Consider the following 15,269-nt stretch of genomic DNA (forward strand, 5'->3'; position numbering starts at 1 on the left):
TTTTGCATTGGTGCTTTTTTTTTTTATTATTTCCTCTTTGGATGCATTGGTACACAAGTAGGCTATAAATGAAACACTCATTTTCCTGAAGACAATCACGAAGGTGTGATTGCACCCTTTACTTTTCAACTTCATGTAAGAGCCAATTTATCATAATGCACAGTAATATTTGAATTTGAACAAGTGGAAAAATCCTTATTTGCTCACACTACACTCTCAGTATTAAGATCAGCTCCTTGGGGATAGTATTTGTGCTTGTATTTAACAGTAAAGTGTAATGAATAAAGAAGCTGTCAAACAACTTGAGAGTAAGTCACTTCTCTATTTGGACAGCAATGATTTTGTGATGAACACTGCACAGTGAGTTCTCAAGAATAAACTGGGATCTGAATGAGTTATATTCTTGCAATGGTTATAGCAAGGCAACTTCCAGTGAGGTTATCCGAGAGGGCACGGGCAAGCGAGCAGCAGAATATGAGCCACAGAAGGTCAGCCAGGGATGTTTTAATGGCACATACTGCCTGTAACTTCCTCCGTCAAATGCAGGGATTAAGAGCAGCCAGGACAGCCTCCACCCTAGGTAGGTGGGGGAAAAACAAAAGAGCGAGCACATCGCTCGGGCAGCCAGGAAAATGAGCCAATTCAGCACAGTCCGAGTAGTGCTGCTGCTGGTAGGACATCCATGGAGTTCACAGAAGACTGCAAATGTTACCTCTGAGGAAGGGTGATAGTCCAGCACCCAAGATGCAGCAGCAGTCGTTGAACCGGTAGTGGGCAAGCTGCTGGGGGGACTGACATGCTCTTGTCTTGCTCAAACGGACTGCACACTCCTGTGGCTATCAGTCCTGTCCTTAACTTCAGCAGTACTCCGAGCATGGTAGTGGAGGTCAAACAAGTTACCAGTAATAAAGCAACAGTAATTAACATGAACAAGACAACAGGACAAGTCATACAGCATCAGTGAGTCATACTGTTAGTCTCACTTAAAGACAGCAATGAGACTAGCACCGAGTCACAGAATGTAAAACAGTTATAAAATATCTGAATTATACAAATGAGCATGCAAGAAAACAGCATCAAGACATCCCACCTGAGGGATACAGGCCACTTTCATTTTTCTTGTGATCTTTGTCATGAAACTATCCCATCATAAATGACTTTTAAATCTGTGCTGTAGCAAGCGATTAATATTAGCCAAGTTATACCAGAACTACACAAAAAATACTGTTCTCCCTCACCCAAAGGGATTCTGGTGATACTATAATGCGGACAAGTTCCACCTACTGTGCTGCACTACTGACATACAGTAGCCTTATATGTTAGCCTAGGATAACACCTTATTAAACACTGCAGACCATTAATAAGGCAACTATCCAAGAGACAGCTAATTGCAAATAGAAGTCTATCACTTCAGTATTTCTGAAGAAGTTATTTCTAAGATAGTCCATCAAAAATACTTTTCATGGTGGCTGACACAAGGCTCCCAATGCAGTGTGTTTACACCAGAGTTTAAGTGTTATTGCCAAGTTTCTGCCTTAGTGCGGTTCAATCACGTCCAATACTTTCATACACTGCAACAAAGCCTTGGGATACTTGGACAAGGCTTGTGGGGTCTCAACCCAGCAGCATTTCATGTGAGGTCGGTGGCTGAATGTGGGTCTTCATTAAGTGTTGTCTGAGTAGAAGACTAGAGTTTATTTATTCAACCTCAAGATAAGCAATTTAATGCTGCTGATTTGAATGCAAACAAGGGCAAGACCTCATGCCTGGAAGAATCTTTGATGTGGTTACACTGGAAGTTTAGACTAAACACAAATTGAGATCTGAAACACGGTTGTCACAAAATCGGCATGTTTTCTTAAAGCATTTAAATTTTTTAAAAGCATTGTCTACAACTAAACTATCAAAGTAGTACTACTTTTATCTTGCAATTATATATTGCTTATTAAGGCCTATTTTGCCAATTCACTGAAATCTCTCCCATATGACAGAAAGGATACTTGCTTCTCCATTTAGTGACCTCAAATGACTAAGTAAGAGTGCAGAGTGAATTTCAGCTGGCAAGTAAATGTAATTATGGCTTTTTTTTTTTTTAAGAATATAGTATTATCTAGACTGCTCAATACTGTCACTGGGCTACTCTCAAATGAATATGGGGCTCATAATGCTTCCAATGCCTCCAGGACCTAATCCTGGTGTGCTTAGTTTGTCCTTAAGCAGCTATTTCACATCTTAAAATGCTTGGAGACTTCTAAAAACTAAACTGTGAAAAGCAAAGCCTCAGCACTAAGTCACCAAGCCTTGCTTCCTAAACCCGCTAACCCATTTTTAAAATTATGGTACTGCTATTTCAAAACTGATCAGGAGCTTCAGGACAAAGCATTTCTCTGGTGACACCTCCGTGCTGTAAACACATAGGCAGCAAGGGGTTCAGTCCAAAGCAAGAAAAACAAAGTTTCCTTTCTCCATATGAGCATGAATCATTGCCTAAGCCTTCCAGCTCAATTGATGAACAAGAGAGGCAAGAGATTTACAAATATGAGAAAATCCCACAGCTATGGACCTGAGAGCAACCCTCACTTCTAATGGGACCAAGCAGCTAAAGGACTTGCATTTTTAAATCAACATTTGAATTCAGAATCCATATGATCCATTCACTCTAAGTTTGCATAACATGCAAAGCAATGATGGTCTGGGTTCAACAAGTGCAAACAACAACTAATAGAAATCTGAGAATTTAAAAAGGGGGGGGTGATATTCAGAACTGATTTTGCATAGTATTGCCACACAGTTCTGTAGTGCTGTCATTGGAAACATCAAATATAATGCAATTCCAGTGTTTGAGCACTAGAGGGTCAATCCATTATGAAAACAAAGCCTTACCTCAGTTTCCTTATTTTTAGAGGTAAGCATTTAACCTCTTACTTACCACCTCTTCAGCTGTTATGAGTTTTGCTAGCTGAAGCTCCTTCTGAGGCCATGCACCACTCAGATGGAGGAATTATGTCACACAAACATAAACTTTTTGCAAGGGTACCCTCGATTTTAAGCTATGCATGTCACACCAAACCCATGACTGCTTTCTCTGGTCAGCTGCAGGATGCACACCTTTTCGAAAAGAGCACTGTGTTGGTCTGGAAGTTGTCTCTTGTGACTGGGAGTGGTAAAAGACTGATGAGGCACTAGCCCATAGCCCATTCTGAAAAATACTCATCCTGTACATACACAGCAGCCTCTTCTCATGCCTAATTACGATTCCTTTGAATAATAATAAAAATGCAAATACTGTCCATTTAAATGAAAGGGATCCTCAGCACCACCTGCGATTGTACTCCTGCCCAACAAAGAAGCACCCGGATGGCAGCAGACCGGTGGGCATCATCCAGAGGGCACAATTCAAGCCCACTAGATTGCAGCCTTGCCACTCAATTAACAAATCCCAACGCTTCTAAAAGTATATGCATATACCAGAAATTTGGGGCATTACTGTATGAACAAACCAGAAATCCTTCTCCTTCCCAATAGGATTTGTTATGGAAACAGCATATAATTTCATCCCAATACCACAAATTTGCCACTACATTAAAGAGCGTTACTGTTACTGAAGGATGAACGGTAAATCAGCATCCCCAGCTCTCCAGGCTACAGCCCTCATCAGGGGAATGGTGATTCTGAGTGCCCCTTCATTTCAGGCTATAAATATATCCCATGAGAGAAAGCAAAGCTGTAGACTAAGGAATGCCTTAACAAGTACTTCTAGCCCAACAAACTTTGTTATACCACAGTTTTGTTCTTATATTATCCTTCTTGTCAGGGACAAGAGAACTGGGCAACACTGCTTCTTTGCATACAGTGATACCTTCCCTGGTAAACATGGTACATCAATTATACAGACCGTGTTGGAAAAAAACCTGTCTAAATTCCCTGGAGCAATGGATAGATCTGTTTTTAACAGTAAGGTAAAACATCAGTGATGACTGCAATATACCCATGCAAAAGACAGCTTTGTATCATATTAATGAGGAGTCTCAAATACCATTATGTGTTGAGAAATAAAAGTACAAAAAGGCGAGTCATACAGATAGCACCACAGCATTCAGTAATGACTGTGACCTTTGCAAATTACTGCCCTGTGAAAGTTCACAAAAATTGGCAAACAAAAAAGCAGGGGGTTGCTCTTTTAAATTATTTTTAAATTATGATATTGTGCTCTCTAGTATATTTATTAAAATAACCAAGATTGAACATGGAGCTTCAGCTCTGCAATCTATGAAAAAAATCCCAAAAAACTGAAGGGGATCCATACCTGCTGCAAATCATGAACTGCAAATATTAACATTTTACTTCATGTAGAAACAGCAATTCCATTATTCATCTTTGAAAAGTTTTTTTTTAAAAATTGGTCCTCCCATCCCTACCGTAAATACAATGTCACTATTACAAATAAATGTGTTCTCCCATGCATAAATAAATCACACACATTCAGCTGCAAGAAAACAGATCAGTCAAAATGGCTCAAATGTAATTATACACTGACCAAAAAGAATTCCACTGCAACTGAAATTGAATGGGTTGTACTTCAGGTCATTAGCTGAGTGCTGACCAGTACAATTTTAAATGCTAAAACAGCCCCCCAAGGAGGCGGGGGGGGGAGACTTTAGAAAAATGTGCAAAATATCTGAGAAAGCGGGAACTATGTTCATGTAAAACAAATTTAAAAACAAAAAACCCCCTGCCGTGTTGTCTCACCTCCTTATTTTGTTAAGCTTCCCTTACTTCTCTATGGCTGTTTACGCATCACGATCTGAAAGAAGTAAACCAGCCAAAAATCATTTACATCTTCCTCCAGATCTACAGAATGAAATGTTGCACTAGCTTATAACACTGGAAATCAGAAATCGAGTCTCATAATTAGCCAGTCTTTCCTAACAAATCCAGGCTTACAGAATGGCACTTCGAACAATGAATTAGAAAAAAAGGATGTGTTGTGTTGAAAGGTTTAAGAATGCGTGTACTTTCCACAAAGCTGAAATGCTTCCATGAACATACCGTTTAACTCTGGATTAACCAAACATTCCAAATTCAGGAAAACGTAACTATTTCACTCATTAAAATATTCTGACAATATTGCAACACAGTGTGAGTGTCATTTTGAGCAGTGAGAAAATTTTTTTTTTTAATAGGAAAGGGAGAAGAAAGGCTAAGTTGAGAGAACCTTTTTCTTTAACAAAAAAAAAAAAAAAAAGAACTGGTGAGCTTCTTTCTTCTCCTGCCATATAGCAGATCTCTTCTTGGATTTCACACCACCGACCATACCCTGTCAGAGATCTTGAACAGTTTACATTACTTCTTTTGAAGGATTAATCTAGACCGGCCCAGAGATAAAAACCAAAATGCACAATGAATTCCTACACTGAATTCCAGCTTTTTACTGTGAACTCAACATAAGAAAAGAAAAAAGGAATCCCACACATCTTGTAGTATATACACTGCTTTCACACAGTATTTAAGTTAGTCAGAGGAATACGTAATGGGACAAGATAGTTTTGTACAAAACCTCAATTTATTTCAGAGAAATTAAAAATATGGTATTTAATATATATAAATTTCTATTCCTCTATAAATATAGATGATCTTGTGATAATGAACAGAAATAAATGCATACCAAATTCAAATAATTTTGCATTTCAGGGTATGGTAGCCATAGATAATGTTTATGAACCTAAATACAGGCATTTGTAATATAAAAAAAGTTTAAAACAATACAGTCAGGAGAGAAGCATTCTGCTTTTTTTCATACAGAGGACTAAATATTCAAATGCATCTGTCAAAAGTTACAATTTCATGTTTAGCCTTTTTTTTCTTTTTGTGTTAAGAAGCACAATCCCACGCACCCAGGAGCATACAAGGTAGCAGATATACTGCACACATGGTAGCTTGTCTTTGCAGTATGCAATGTTATTACCGTACGGAAAAAAGGAGGGGGAAAAAAAGACAGCAGAGGCCCTTTAAGGTCTCGCATCCCAGCAGAGCGCTTAACCATTCTGGTTTTCTGTTATCCCTTCCTTTGTTTTTACTACTGGCAAAAATCATCACACCCTCATAATGTGTAATGAATTAAATGTCAATGAATTAAAATTCAGGGCAATGGCTCCAGTGTTTCCCAAACGAAGAGCCAGCGTATGGATATAATTAAGTAGTAAAAAAAAAAAGAAAAAAATCTGAACGCTGCGTTTTATTCCGCTGAAGCTCTCGCTCCCGAGCCCGTATTTCCTGACGCTGCTAACCCCGGCCGACAGCAGCCCGGCAGGGAGGGGACCGGGGCAGGCGCCGGTGGCAGCACCCGCGGGGGGACCCCGGGGAGCGCCGGCCCCGCTCCGCCGCCGGCCCCCGCTCCGCCGCCGGCCCCCTCAGAGCTTGCGACTGAAAAGCCGGCTTAAACACAAACAGACCGAGAGGGCAGTTTGGTGTACCTCTGTCCCCACCCACCTCCGCAGCCATCGGACGTGCTACAGGTGCAGACGGCGTTAAACCTCAACTCCTACAACGAAACAGGCCAACTCCTCGTCAACTATGTGGTGCATTTAAATAAATCTTATAAAATTGTTAGAGGGCAGCCGGCAGCCAGCCCCCCTAGCCCCGGGCGCTGTGGAAAGGCTCTCCCTCCCGAGAAAAACCCGGCACAACTCCGGGCAGGGCTGGGTGTTCTTTCTACCCCCCCCCCCCCCCCCCCCCCCCCCAAAAAAAAGGGCCTGCCGGGTCCCGCCTGGGTCAGCGGGGCTCGGCTCCGCTGCGGCCGGCCGAGGCGAGCCGAGGCGCCGTCCCCGCGCCACGGCCGGGCGGCTGCCGGCCCTCCCCTGCACGGGGCCCGGCGGGGGTCCGTCCTCCCCGCCACGGCACCGGGGCCGGGAGCGGCGCTCCTCCCCAACCCCACCTCCACCGCCACATACCTCTGGCAGGCCGGGCGCGGGGCCCGGGGCCCGGGGCCCAGCCCGCGTCAGGAGGCGCCCCCGGCCGCGGCAGCAGCCTCGCTCCGGGCCCCGCTGCTCACGCAACTGAAACTCCCAGCAAAGCCATTACAAAACCTGCGTGGGGGAGAAGAAAGGGGTTTGGTTTGGTTTCTCTTACCGGCAGTTTTTCCCATCCTGCCCTACGAAAAAAAAAACCCAACGCCCTTTTTTTTTTTAAAAAAAAAAAGGGGGGGGGGGCGAGGAAGCAAAATCCGCAAACGGGTTAAAAGTGTCCTAAATAATTAAAAAAAGTGAGATTTCTGTAATTTAAATACAAATATACTTACAAAATCTTACACAGGCTATTTACATCCCTCTCCCCCAACCCGACAGTGCGCTCAGTTCCGACAGGAGACGGCCCGAGAGGAGCGGGGAGGGCACAGCCGGCGGTCCCAGGCGCCGGGGTCCCCACCTGGCTCGTCCTCTGCTCCCCGCCGCCTGCGGAAGCGACTCGCCGTCCCCCAAAGTTTGCCCAGGCTGGATAAGCAGCTGCCTCCCGAGGCAGAGCCCCGGTCCCCCAGCCGGCCGCCATCCCCCCGGCCCGGCGGACAGGGGTCTCAGACGGTGGTCTCGCCCTGCTTGCTGTTGGTGAGCCGGGTGTAAAACTTCCTCCAGGAGTTCAGGGTTTTCCCAGACCAGATCCAGAAGCCCGAGGTGATGCCCACGATTAAGGTCATGAGATACTTGATCATGAAGACGGTGAAGTCGGGGCTCATGGGCGGGTGGTGGCTGCTGTGGTTGTTGGGGCAGGGGATGGCATAGCTCTTACAGCTCTGCGTGACCCAGCTCCTCTCCCACTGTTCCCTAAAAGCTTGCTCGTAAAAATAGCAGGCAATGACGATGGTGGCTGGCACCGTGTAGAGGACGCTGAAGATGCCTATCCTCACCATGAGCTTCTCCAGCTTCTCCGTCTTGGTGCCGTCGTGCTTCATGATGGTCCGGATCCTGAAGAGGGACACGAAGCCGGCCAGCAGGAAGGAGGTGCCGATGAACAGGTAGACGAATAAGGGGGCCAGCACGAAGCCCCGCAGAGCGTCCACGTTGTTGATGCCCACAAAGCAGACGCCGCTAAGGACGTCCCCATCCACCTGCCCCAGGGCCAGGATGGTGATGGTCTTGATGGCCGGCACGGCCCAGGCGGCCAGGTGGAAGTACTGGGAGTTGGCCTCGATGGCCTCGTGGCCCCACTTCATGCCGGCAGCGAGGAACCAGGTGAGCGAGAGGATGACCCACCAGATGGAGCTGGCCATGCCGAAGAAGTAGAGCATCATGAAGAGGATGGTGCAGCCCTCCCGCTTCGTGCCCTGCGCCACGGTGCGGGAGCCGTCCTCGGCGAAGCGCTCGTTGCAGACCACCCTCTCCTCCAGGAGGAAGCCGGCGATGTAGGCCACGGCCACCGCCGTGTAGCAGCCCGACAGGAAGATGATGGGCCGCTCGGGGTAGCTGAACCGCTTCATGTCCACCAGGTAGGTGAGGACGGTGAAGAGGGTGGAGGCGCAGCAGAGCACCGACCAGATGCCGATCCAGGTGCGGGAGAAGCGCAGCTCCTCGGGCCCGAAGTACATGAGCCCGTAGAGGCGGCCGGGCTCGCAGGGGGCCCCGCAGTCCTTCTCCCCCAGGAAGCGGTAGTTCAGGTAGGAGGGCACCTTCAGCGCCCGCGGGCAGGAGAAGCGCCCGCGGGGCTCGCCGGGCCCCGAGCCCCCGGCGCCGCCGCCGCCGCCGCCCCCGCGGTGGGGGTTGCTGGTCCAGCTCTCGGGGCGCAGGGCGGGCGTGGGGGTGCCGCGCTCGGAGGCGTTTTGCCCCACGCAGAGCTCGCCGGCCCCGTGCACCGGGAACTTCTCGCAGCGCAGCGTGTCGGGCCACTGGAAGCCGAACTTGTTCATGAGGGCCTCGCAGCCCTGGCGGGCCCGCTCGCAGAGGGAGCGGCAGGGCGGCAGGGCCTGCTCCAGCACGGTGCACACCGGGGCGTACATGGAGCAGAGGAAGAACTTGAGCTCGGCCGAGCACTGCACCTTCACCAGCGGGTAGAACTGGTGCACCTCCAGCCCCGCGTCCTCCTGGTTGGTGTGGCCCAGCAGGTTGGGCATGATGGTCTGGTTGTAGGCGATGTCGGTACAGAGCGGGATGGAGATGGGCTGGCAGTAGCCGTGGTCCGGGATGGAGATGCCCCGCTCGCCGTTGTACTGCGGCGCCGGCGGCTGGCCCCCGGCCGGCAGCGCCGCCGCCCACAGCAGCAGCAGCAGCGGCAGCGGCGGCGGCGGCCGCGGCGGCAGCCGCAGGCACCGGCCGCCGCCTGCCCGCCGCCCGCCGCCAACTTCCCCGCCGCCGCTCGCCGCCGGCCCGCGCCGCTCGGCCATGCTCAGTCGGTGCCGCCTGCCCAGCCGGGCTCCCGCCGCCCCGCCGCCGCCGCTGCTCCTCCCGGCCCGAACCTGCGACTCATGAAGGGAGCGGCGGGCAGGGACGGGGCAGCCCCGGCCGCCACTCGCGCGGCCGCGGCGCGCAGCTCTGCCCGCACCGGCGGCAGCGCCCGCCGCGCCTCCGACTACCGCCGCCGCCGCCTCCGCCGCCGCCGCCGCCTGACCATTTGTGCCGGCCCCTCGAGCCCGCGCCCCTCGCCTCGCCGCGCCGCGCCGCGCTCCCTCCGACCGGTTTCCAGGCGCCCCGCAGTCTGCCTTTCACCGGGAGGGAGGAGCCTTGAAACCGACGCCGAACTTTCCTGCGTAAGGGACCGTCTCCCAACGCCTCACCCGGGGGCGGGCGCAGGCGGGCGCGGGGCTGCCCCGCGCCGCGCACAAAGGCGGCGGGGGAAGGGGGGGGGGGGGCCGCCGCGGTGGGGCGGCCCCGTGCGGGGCCGGGGGGCGGGGGGGGGACGACGATCGGGGGGGCGGGGGGCCGTGCCTTTTCGGTCGGCAGCGCGGAGGGGCAGGGGGAGGCCGGGCCCGCGGGGGCGGCTGGGCTGGCCGGCGGCGGCTGCGGCGCGGAGCCGCCGGGGTGCCTGTCACGGCCGTCCCGGGGGGTGTTTTTGGATTCCCCGGTGATGACGATAGTTAAGGCCATTGAACTGCGCACCTCGGCGGGGTCCAAGGCCCATCAAACTCGGCGTCACCCCCGGCGGAAAGGCAGCTGTGCTAATTTCGGCTCCATTCACAGCCCGGCGGGGGCCGGGGGGCGGCGGGGGGAATCGGTATTTGCCAAATAGCAACCGCCGGGGGGTGGATGGGGGGGCCGGTGCTGTTGTCAGGAGTCTGGCGGCAGGGAGCCGTGAACCATCGGGCAGCATCGTTGCAGGGCTGCCGTCCAGAAGCTGGGGCTGCTGAGGTAACTTCGGCGCGGGCAGGAGCGGCGGCGGCGTGCGGGCAGGCAGCGCGAGGTGCGCTTCTCACACGCAGCCCGGGATGTGCGAGTGGCCAAAACTCGCCGCCCTCCAGGGACGCTTGCAGTATCTCGCCACCGAGTTACTGCCAGTGTTTTATGTGCGTCTTCCTCCTGTCGTGTCTACGGCAGCAGCCTGAGATATGAAAATAATCCCAACAGGGCTTTCCCATTCCCCTTCCTCCCTCTGCCCAGTGGGCAGCTCTTCCAACTTAATTCAAGATGAATGCTGCGTGACTTGCAAATACCTCCCGTCAGGTTTTTGAAACACTGGCTGTATTCTGGGGAGGGGGTGAATGGGCATACAGTGACCGCCAACAGTGGCCATTTCTGCTCCTCTAAAGCCCCGTTGCTCACACAGAATGGAGGTCCTGTTGGCTCTTCCGAAACGTGTAGTCGGGAAAAATGATGGAGGCTGAAAGGGGGATTTACTGTACTCACTGGAATTCAATAAGAATAATAAACCGTGCTCCTGGAGAGGAGGAGGAGGAGAATCCTGCCACGTTCTCCAAACATTCAGTAACCAAGCTTCTGCGTCGTGTACGTGAATGTCCTCGTATTTGTCCGACGGTTAATGCTGCCATTCAGAGCTGAACCAGGCATGAAACTTCTCCAGCCAGCTGTCTTCCTTCTCTGCAGCATGCTCCCACCCTTTCCACGTTATACACTAATGAGCTGCAAAAAATCCATTAGGAACAAAACAAGCCCAGCATTTATTTCTAGCTGTCACAGGTGGCAAGGGTTAATAAAAGACATCCGTATTTCTTGGATAGCTACAGATAAAATTTGGACCATGCTATTTAGGCCACTTTCTTTCTCCCAGCAGTGCTGTCCCACATTCAAACTAATTAATAGCAAGATCTATGCTGTGTAACGACTGCAGGAGTGGGATCAAGTTTAGAAATTGCACAACCTTAAATATGTCGACTGCTGATGTCCTCGTTTACTGTGGTTCACTGAGTTCTGTCAAGAACTCTTTTCTCAGAGGACCGTAGTTCAAAAATTATATGATAGCTTTTTCCATCTTCTGCTGAAAAAAAGTTTGATTCCTTGCATATCGTATTTACAGTTTAAAGCTACAGATTTTCCTCTTTGGACCTACATCAGTAATTAAAATTACTAATTCCTTTCTAGCACAAAACCTAATTTATATTCAGCCCTAAATGATAGTATTGTTTTCCTATTCATCCTAAAACAATTGAACAATGGATCTTTAGACAGGAACAAGTATTATACATGCTCTTTCTCATGGAAAATGAGTGTGAATTTCTAGTCTCAGGAAGCCTCCATGGCTTTCTGCTTGTGATCTTCAGACCTGGGGACACATCACACAATCCAGGAAAGGTAATTAAGATGCCTAAGTCCATCATCAGTTGGCTGAAATTCTATCTATGGGGGTCTGCATTTGAAATATTTAAGAAATACTTGCTTCTCAAACTGAAAAACACTGAAAAGTCACTGTTATAAGTTGCTGTGTGCCACAAGCCAGAAGATTGTTCTAGGAGAAAGATCAGTGTATACAGGACAAGGTTTGTACATGTAGGTAATAGCTTTTTTCAGACCAGCTGGTATAGAAGGAGAAGTAGACAAATTTCTGGGTTAACAAGCTATTTTTTTGGTTCTGAAGCAGTAACTACCAAAGCTAAAAGCAACTTGGGAACAAGTGCTTAGGGCTTAGAGGGGGATGTATCAGTGAGACCAGCTCAGAAAGAAAAAGTGGAAACAGGAATAGAGGGGCTGTTGTGGGGGGGAAGAATGAGGGTTGAGAGCTGTTAAGTTCAGGAAGGTTCCTAGGACTTGCTGGTTTTAACTGTTTAATGGTTTTTCACATAACAGAAGAAAATCCTGTGTGGAAAGAATCTTCCCAGAAGCACTTGTCCTACATTTCAAGCACCCCAAACCACAAAACTCATCATTAGAAGCATAATTCTCTCTCTGTGGTCTAAAACACCAGATCAGTTTAAACTGTGCCTGAGCAAGAAATGTAAGATGTGTTGATGCCCATCCGCTACTATAGCAATGAACACCCCCTGGCATTAAACCAGTAGCATCCCCCAGTCTTACGTTTGCAGTTCCAGGACTGTAACGTACTTCATCCTGTGCACGGCTGCTTTCCTGATAGTTTTGCTGCTGAAAATGACCACTCAGCAGCAGCATGAGCTCCAAGAGACCGTCTTCATAGACCAAAACACTGTGCTCTTGGCAAGGGGAGTTTCTCACAAAACAGGACATTCTCTCTCTCCTCTTTCAGACCTAATCCTTAAGGGAAACTACATAACTCGTCCCACAGAAGTGAGCACGGGAACTAGGTTTCCTAACTCCGCCCAACACCCAAAAAATGGGGACTCAGCAGAGATGCTGCTCTGATAGTATATTGTAATTTCCTTCTGCTTCCATCGCCCCTGCTTACTTCTCTCCAGATCAACAGACTGCAAGGTAACTGTCTCTCCTTTTTGCTTAGCTAATAAGTGCCACTCTTTCTCCCATCCTTAACATCATTAAGACCATTAACGTCCTCTCTATTCTAAAGCTACTATCTTCTTCCTTTCAGAGCTGGCTTAATTAATAAGTATCTTAGTAAATGTTAAGCAATTGTTCTTAACTGAAAGCTGCAGCTGGTGTTTCTAACCCAAAGTTTGTATAACCGAAAGTTTGTGTCATTTTTCCAGCTATATGTCTTGGTCTAATAAAAGATACTACTTCTTCATGCAACCCCAGTACTGCACATCACATCCACAGGAGACTATCACTGTGTGTCTGCCTTGTTCTTTTAATGATTCCTTAGGTATCCACCACGGGTGACTGTTGGAGAGAGGAGACTGGACTGGATGCCACCTTTGCTTAGGTCAGTACAACAGTAACCATGTTCTTACAAAGACAAACAGTATCTTCCTTAAAGCACGGGCACTCTTCCCCCTTGCCATGGAAATACAATCTTCCGTTCTAAAAGAACCCAAAATTTGGGCATTAAGATCATACCTTAAAAGGAATTTCAGCTTTTATTTCAAAACAATGTGCTGATGTTCTTGCTGCGGTAGCCACGAGGGGAAATTAGGACTCTGGCAGGTGAGATGAGTACCAAGTTTTGTCCTCTTACATTGTTTATAACCCAGTAGTATCCTCACTCTGCTGCTGTCCTCAGGGTGCTGGTTTGTACTGGTTTTACTTGTTATGGGGGATGTGGGACACAAATCTTTGGCCAAAAAAAAAAAAAAAAAAGAAGCTATCTAAATCTTTAATTTTGGAAAGAAACAAAGTAAAAAGTAGTTGCAGTATTTTCTTGTTTTCCTCTGAGTGACTGGCAGAAATGGGATAGAGTGGGTGCTTCCTTTCCACAGCATTTAAGGAAGACTTGTTTCTCTAGAAGAAATTATTCACCTTTATCTCACAGGCCTATGTTACATACAGAGAATGCAAATATAAGCACAAACTATATTTGTAGTAAGGCTAGTGACCACCCAAATGAATAAAATGTAAACACAGTTGGTAACATAAATGTATGTTTGTCCACAAAATTACAGCAAAAGTTATGCTCAGATAATTAGCTTTTTAGTTTATTCAAGACTTCATTATTTAAATGTCAAATAAGGGGTTAAAACTAAGATCATAACACAGTGGGACCAGTTAAAAGTTGATTTTTGTCTCATGTTGAGCATGAATCTTAGCTGATAAGAACAGTTAATATTTTGGGGGGCAGGGGCGTTAGTTCTGGATGGAAAGCAAGGATTTTTGATAGCTCGGTAGAGAGAAGGGTTCAATTATGTAATCTGTGACGGGCAGCAATGTGTATAGTAAATTCATGAAGTCTCTTGGAGTGACCTAGGGGTTTTCAGATGAGACAGTACAGGCCCACAGCTCAGGTGGGTCTCATTTTGGTTCTCGGTGCTCTGCAGTACACATCACATCAAGTCCTCACCATACACAGACTAGAATGCTTGCTGAAGAATCAGTATGAAGACTGTAAATGCAGTGAAATGAAGGAGAGGTGATCACTGTGTCATACATCTCAAATTGTAAGATGAAATAAGTACCCCCTTACGTTGCCATATTAAAGCTACCATATATTTCTGGTGATAAAATCCTTAATCCAGGTAATACACACCCTTAAACTAAGTTGCTTGACCTTAGAAATTGACACACAGGTCGACAGACCGAAATTCTGGAGAGAAAGTACCTGGACAAGACTCCCAAGCAGCTTTTACAGTTGCACGGTAAGATATTTTTCACTTTACAACATGCCAATGACGTAGCCATCTGCCCCAGGGCCATGGGCCATAGCATCTCACGGATTTAGTCTTGCCAGAAGAACAAAATCCTTAAAATTTAAAAGCCTACCTTGGACATTGACTATTTCTTGGACCATCTAGAAGACTCTTGGAAGTATGCCTGTGCTGACAAAAATAACAAACACATGCAGTGATTGGCAAAGAAAATCAGTAGGAGCTGAACATGAACCCTAGGCGATGGTGCAGTCAGCAGCCAGAATACTTACTGCAGTGAAGGGTCTCAAGGCTGTACAGCCAAGTGCTCAGGAAGTCATCTCGGCACAGGGGCAGTTATTAACAGGCATTTGACAAGATACCAAGGAATTATCTTACCATCAGGTGGCCCAGGTCATCTTACCCTCAAATTCATCCCAGATGCCTTTATATGTGCCTTTTATTAATTGGCTGTATTAGTCTGTGATTGTCAATTTAGGTAAAAATTGTACTTTTATTTGTATTTGGGGGTTGTGGGAATAAGAGAAATAGAATGGAAATGCAGCTCTAGCCACTGAAGTCAGTGGTTAATTTACTCCTGCTGTGTGACACCTATTGTAACCCAAACTCCTACCGTGTAGCATGGGCTAGGAATAAAGAGCAATCTTTGACTAGCACTCGTGTAAGT

At 48.0% G+C, this 15,269-nt stretch overlaps 1 protein-coding gene across 1 annotated transcript; it reads right to left on the reverse strand.

The window, feature by feature from the left end:
* Positions 1-302: 302 nt before the first annotated feature.
* On the reverse strand, positions 303-9,774 carry FZD1 (frizzled class receptor 1). The gene has a single exon (XM_030008239.2). The coding sequence runs from the start codon at positions 9,365-9,367 to the stop codon at positions 7,568-7,570; it is 1,800 nt and encodes a 599-aa protein (XP_029864099.1). The 5' UTR covers positions 9,368-9,774; the 3' UTR covers positions 303-7,567.
* Between the last annotated feature and the right edge of the window lie 5,495 nt (positions 9,775-15,269).

This window comes from Aquila chrysaetos, chromosome 3 (genome assembly GCF_900496995.4).
Source record: "Aquila chrysaetos chrysaetos chromosome 3, bAquChr1.4, whole genome shotgun sequence".
Lineage (NCBI taxonomy): Eukaryota > Metazoa > Chordata > Aves > Accipitriformes > Accipitridae > Aquila > Aquila chrysaetos.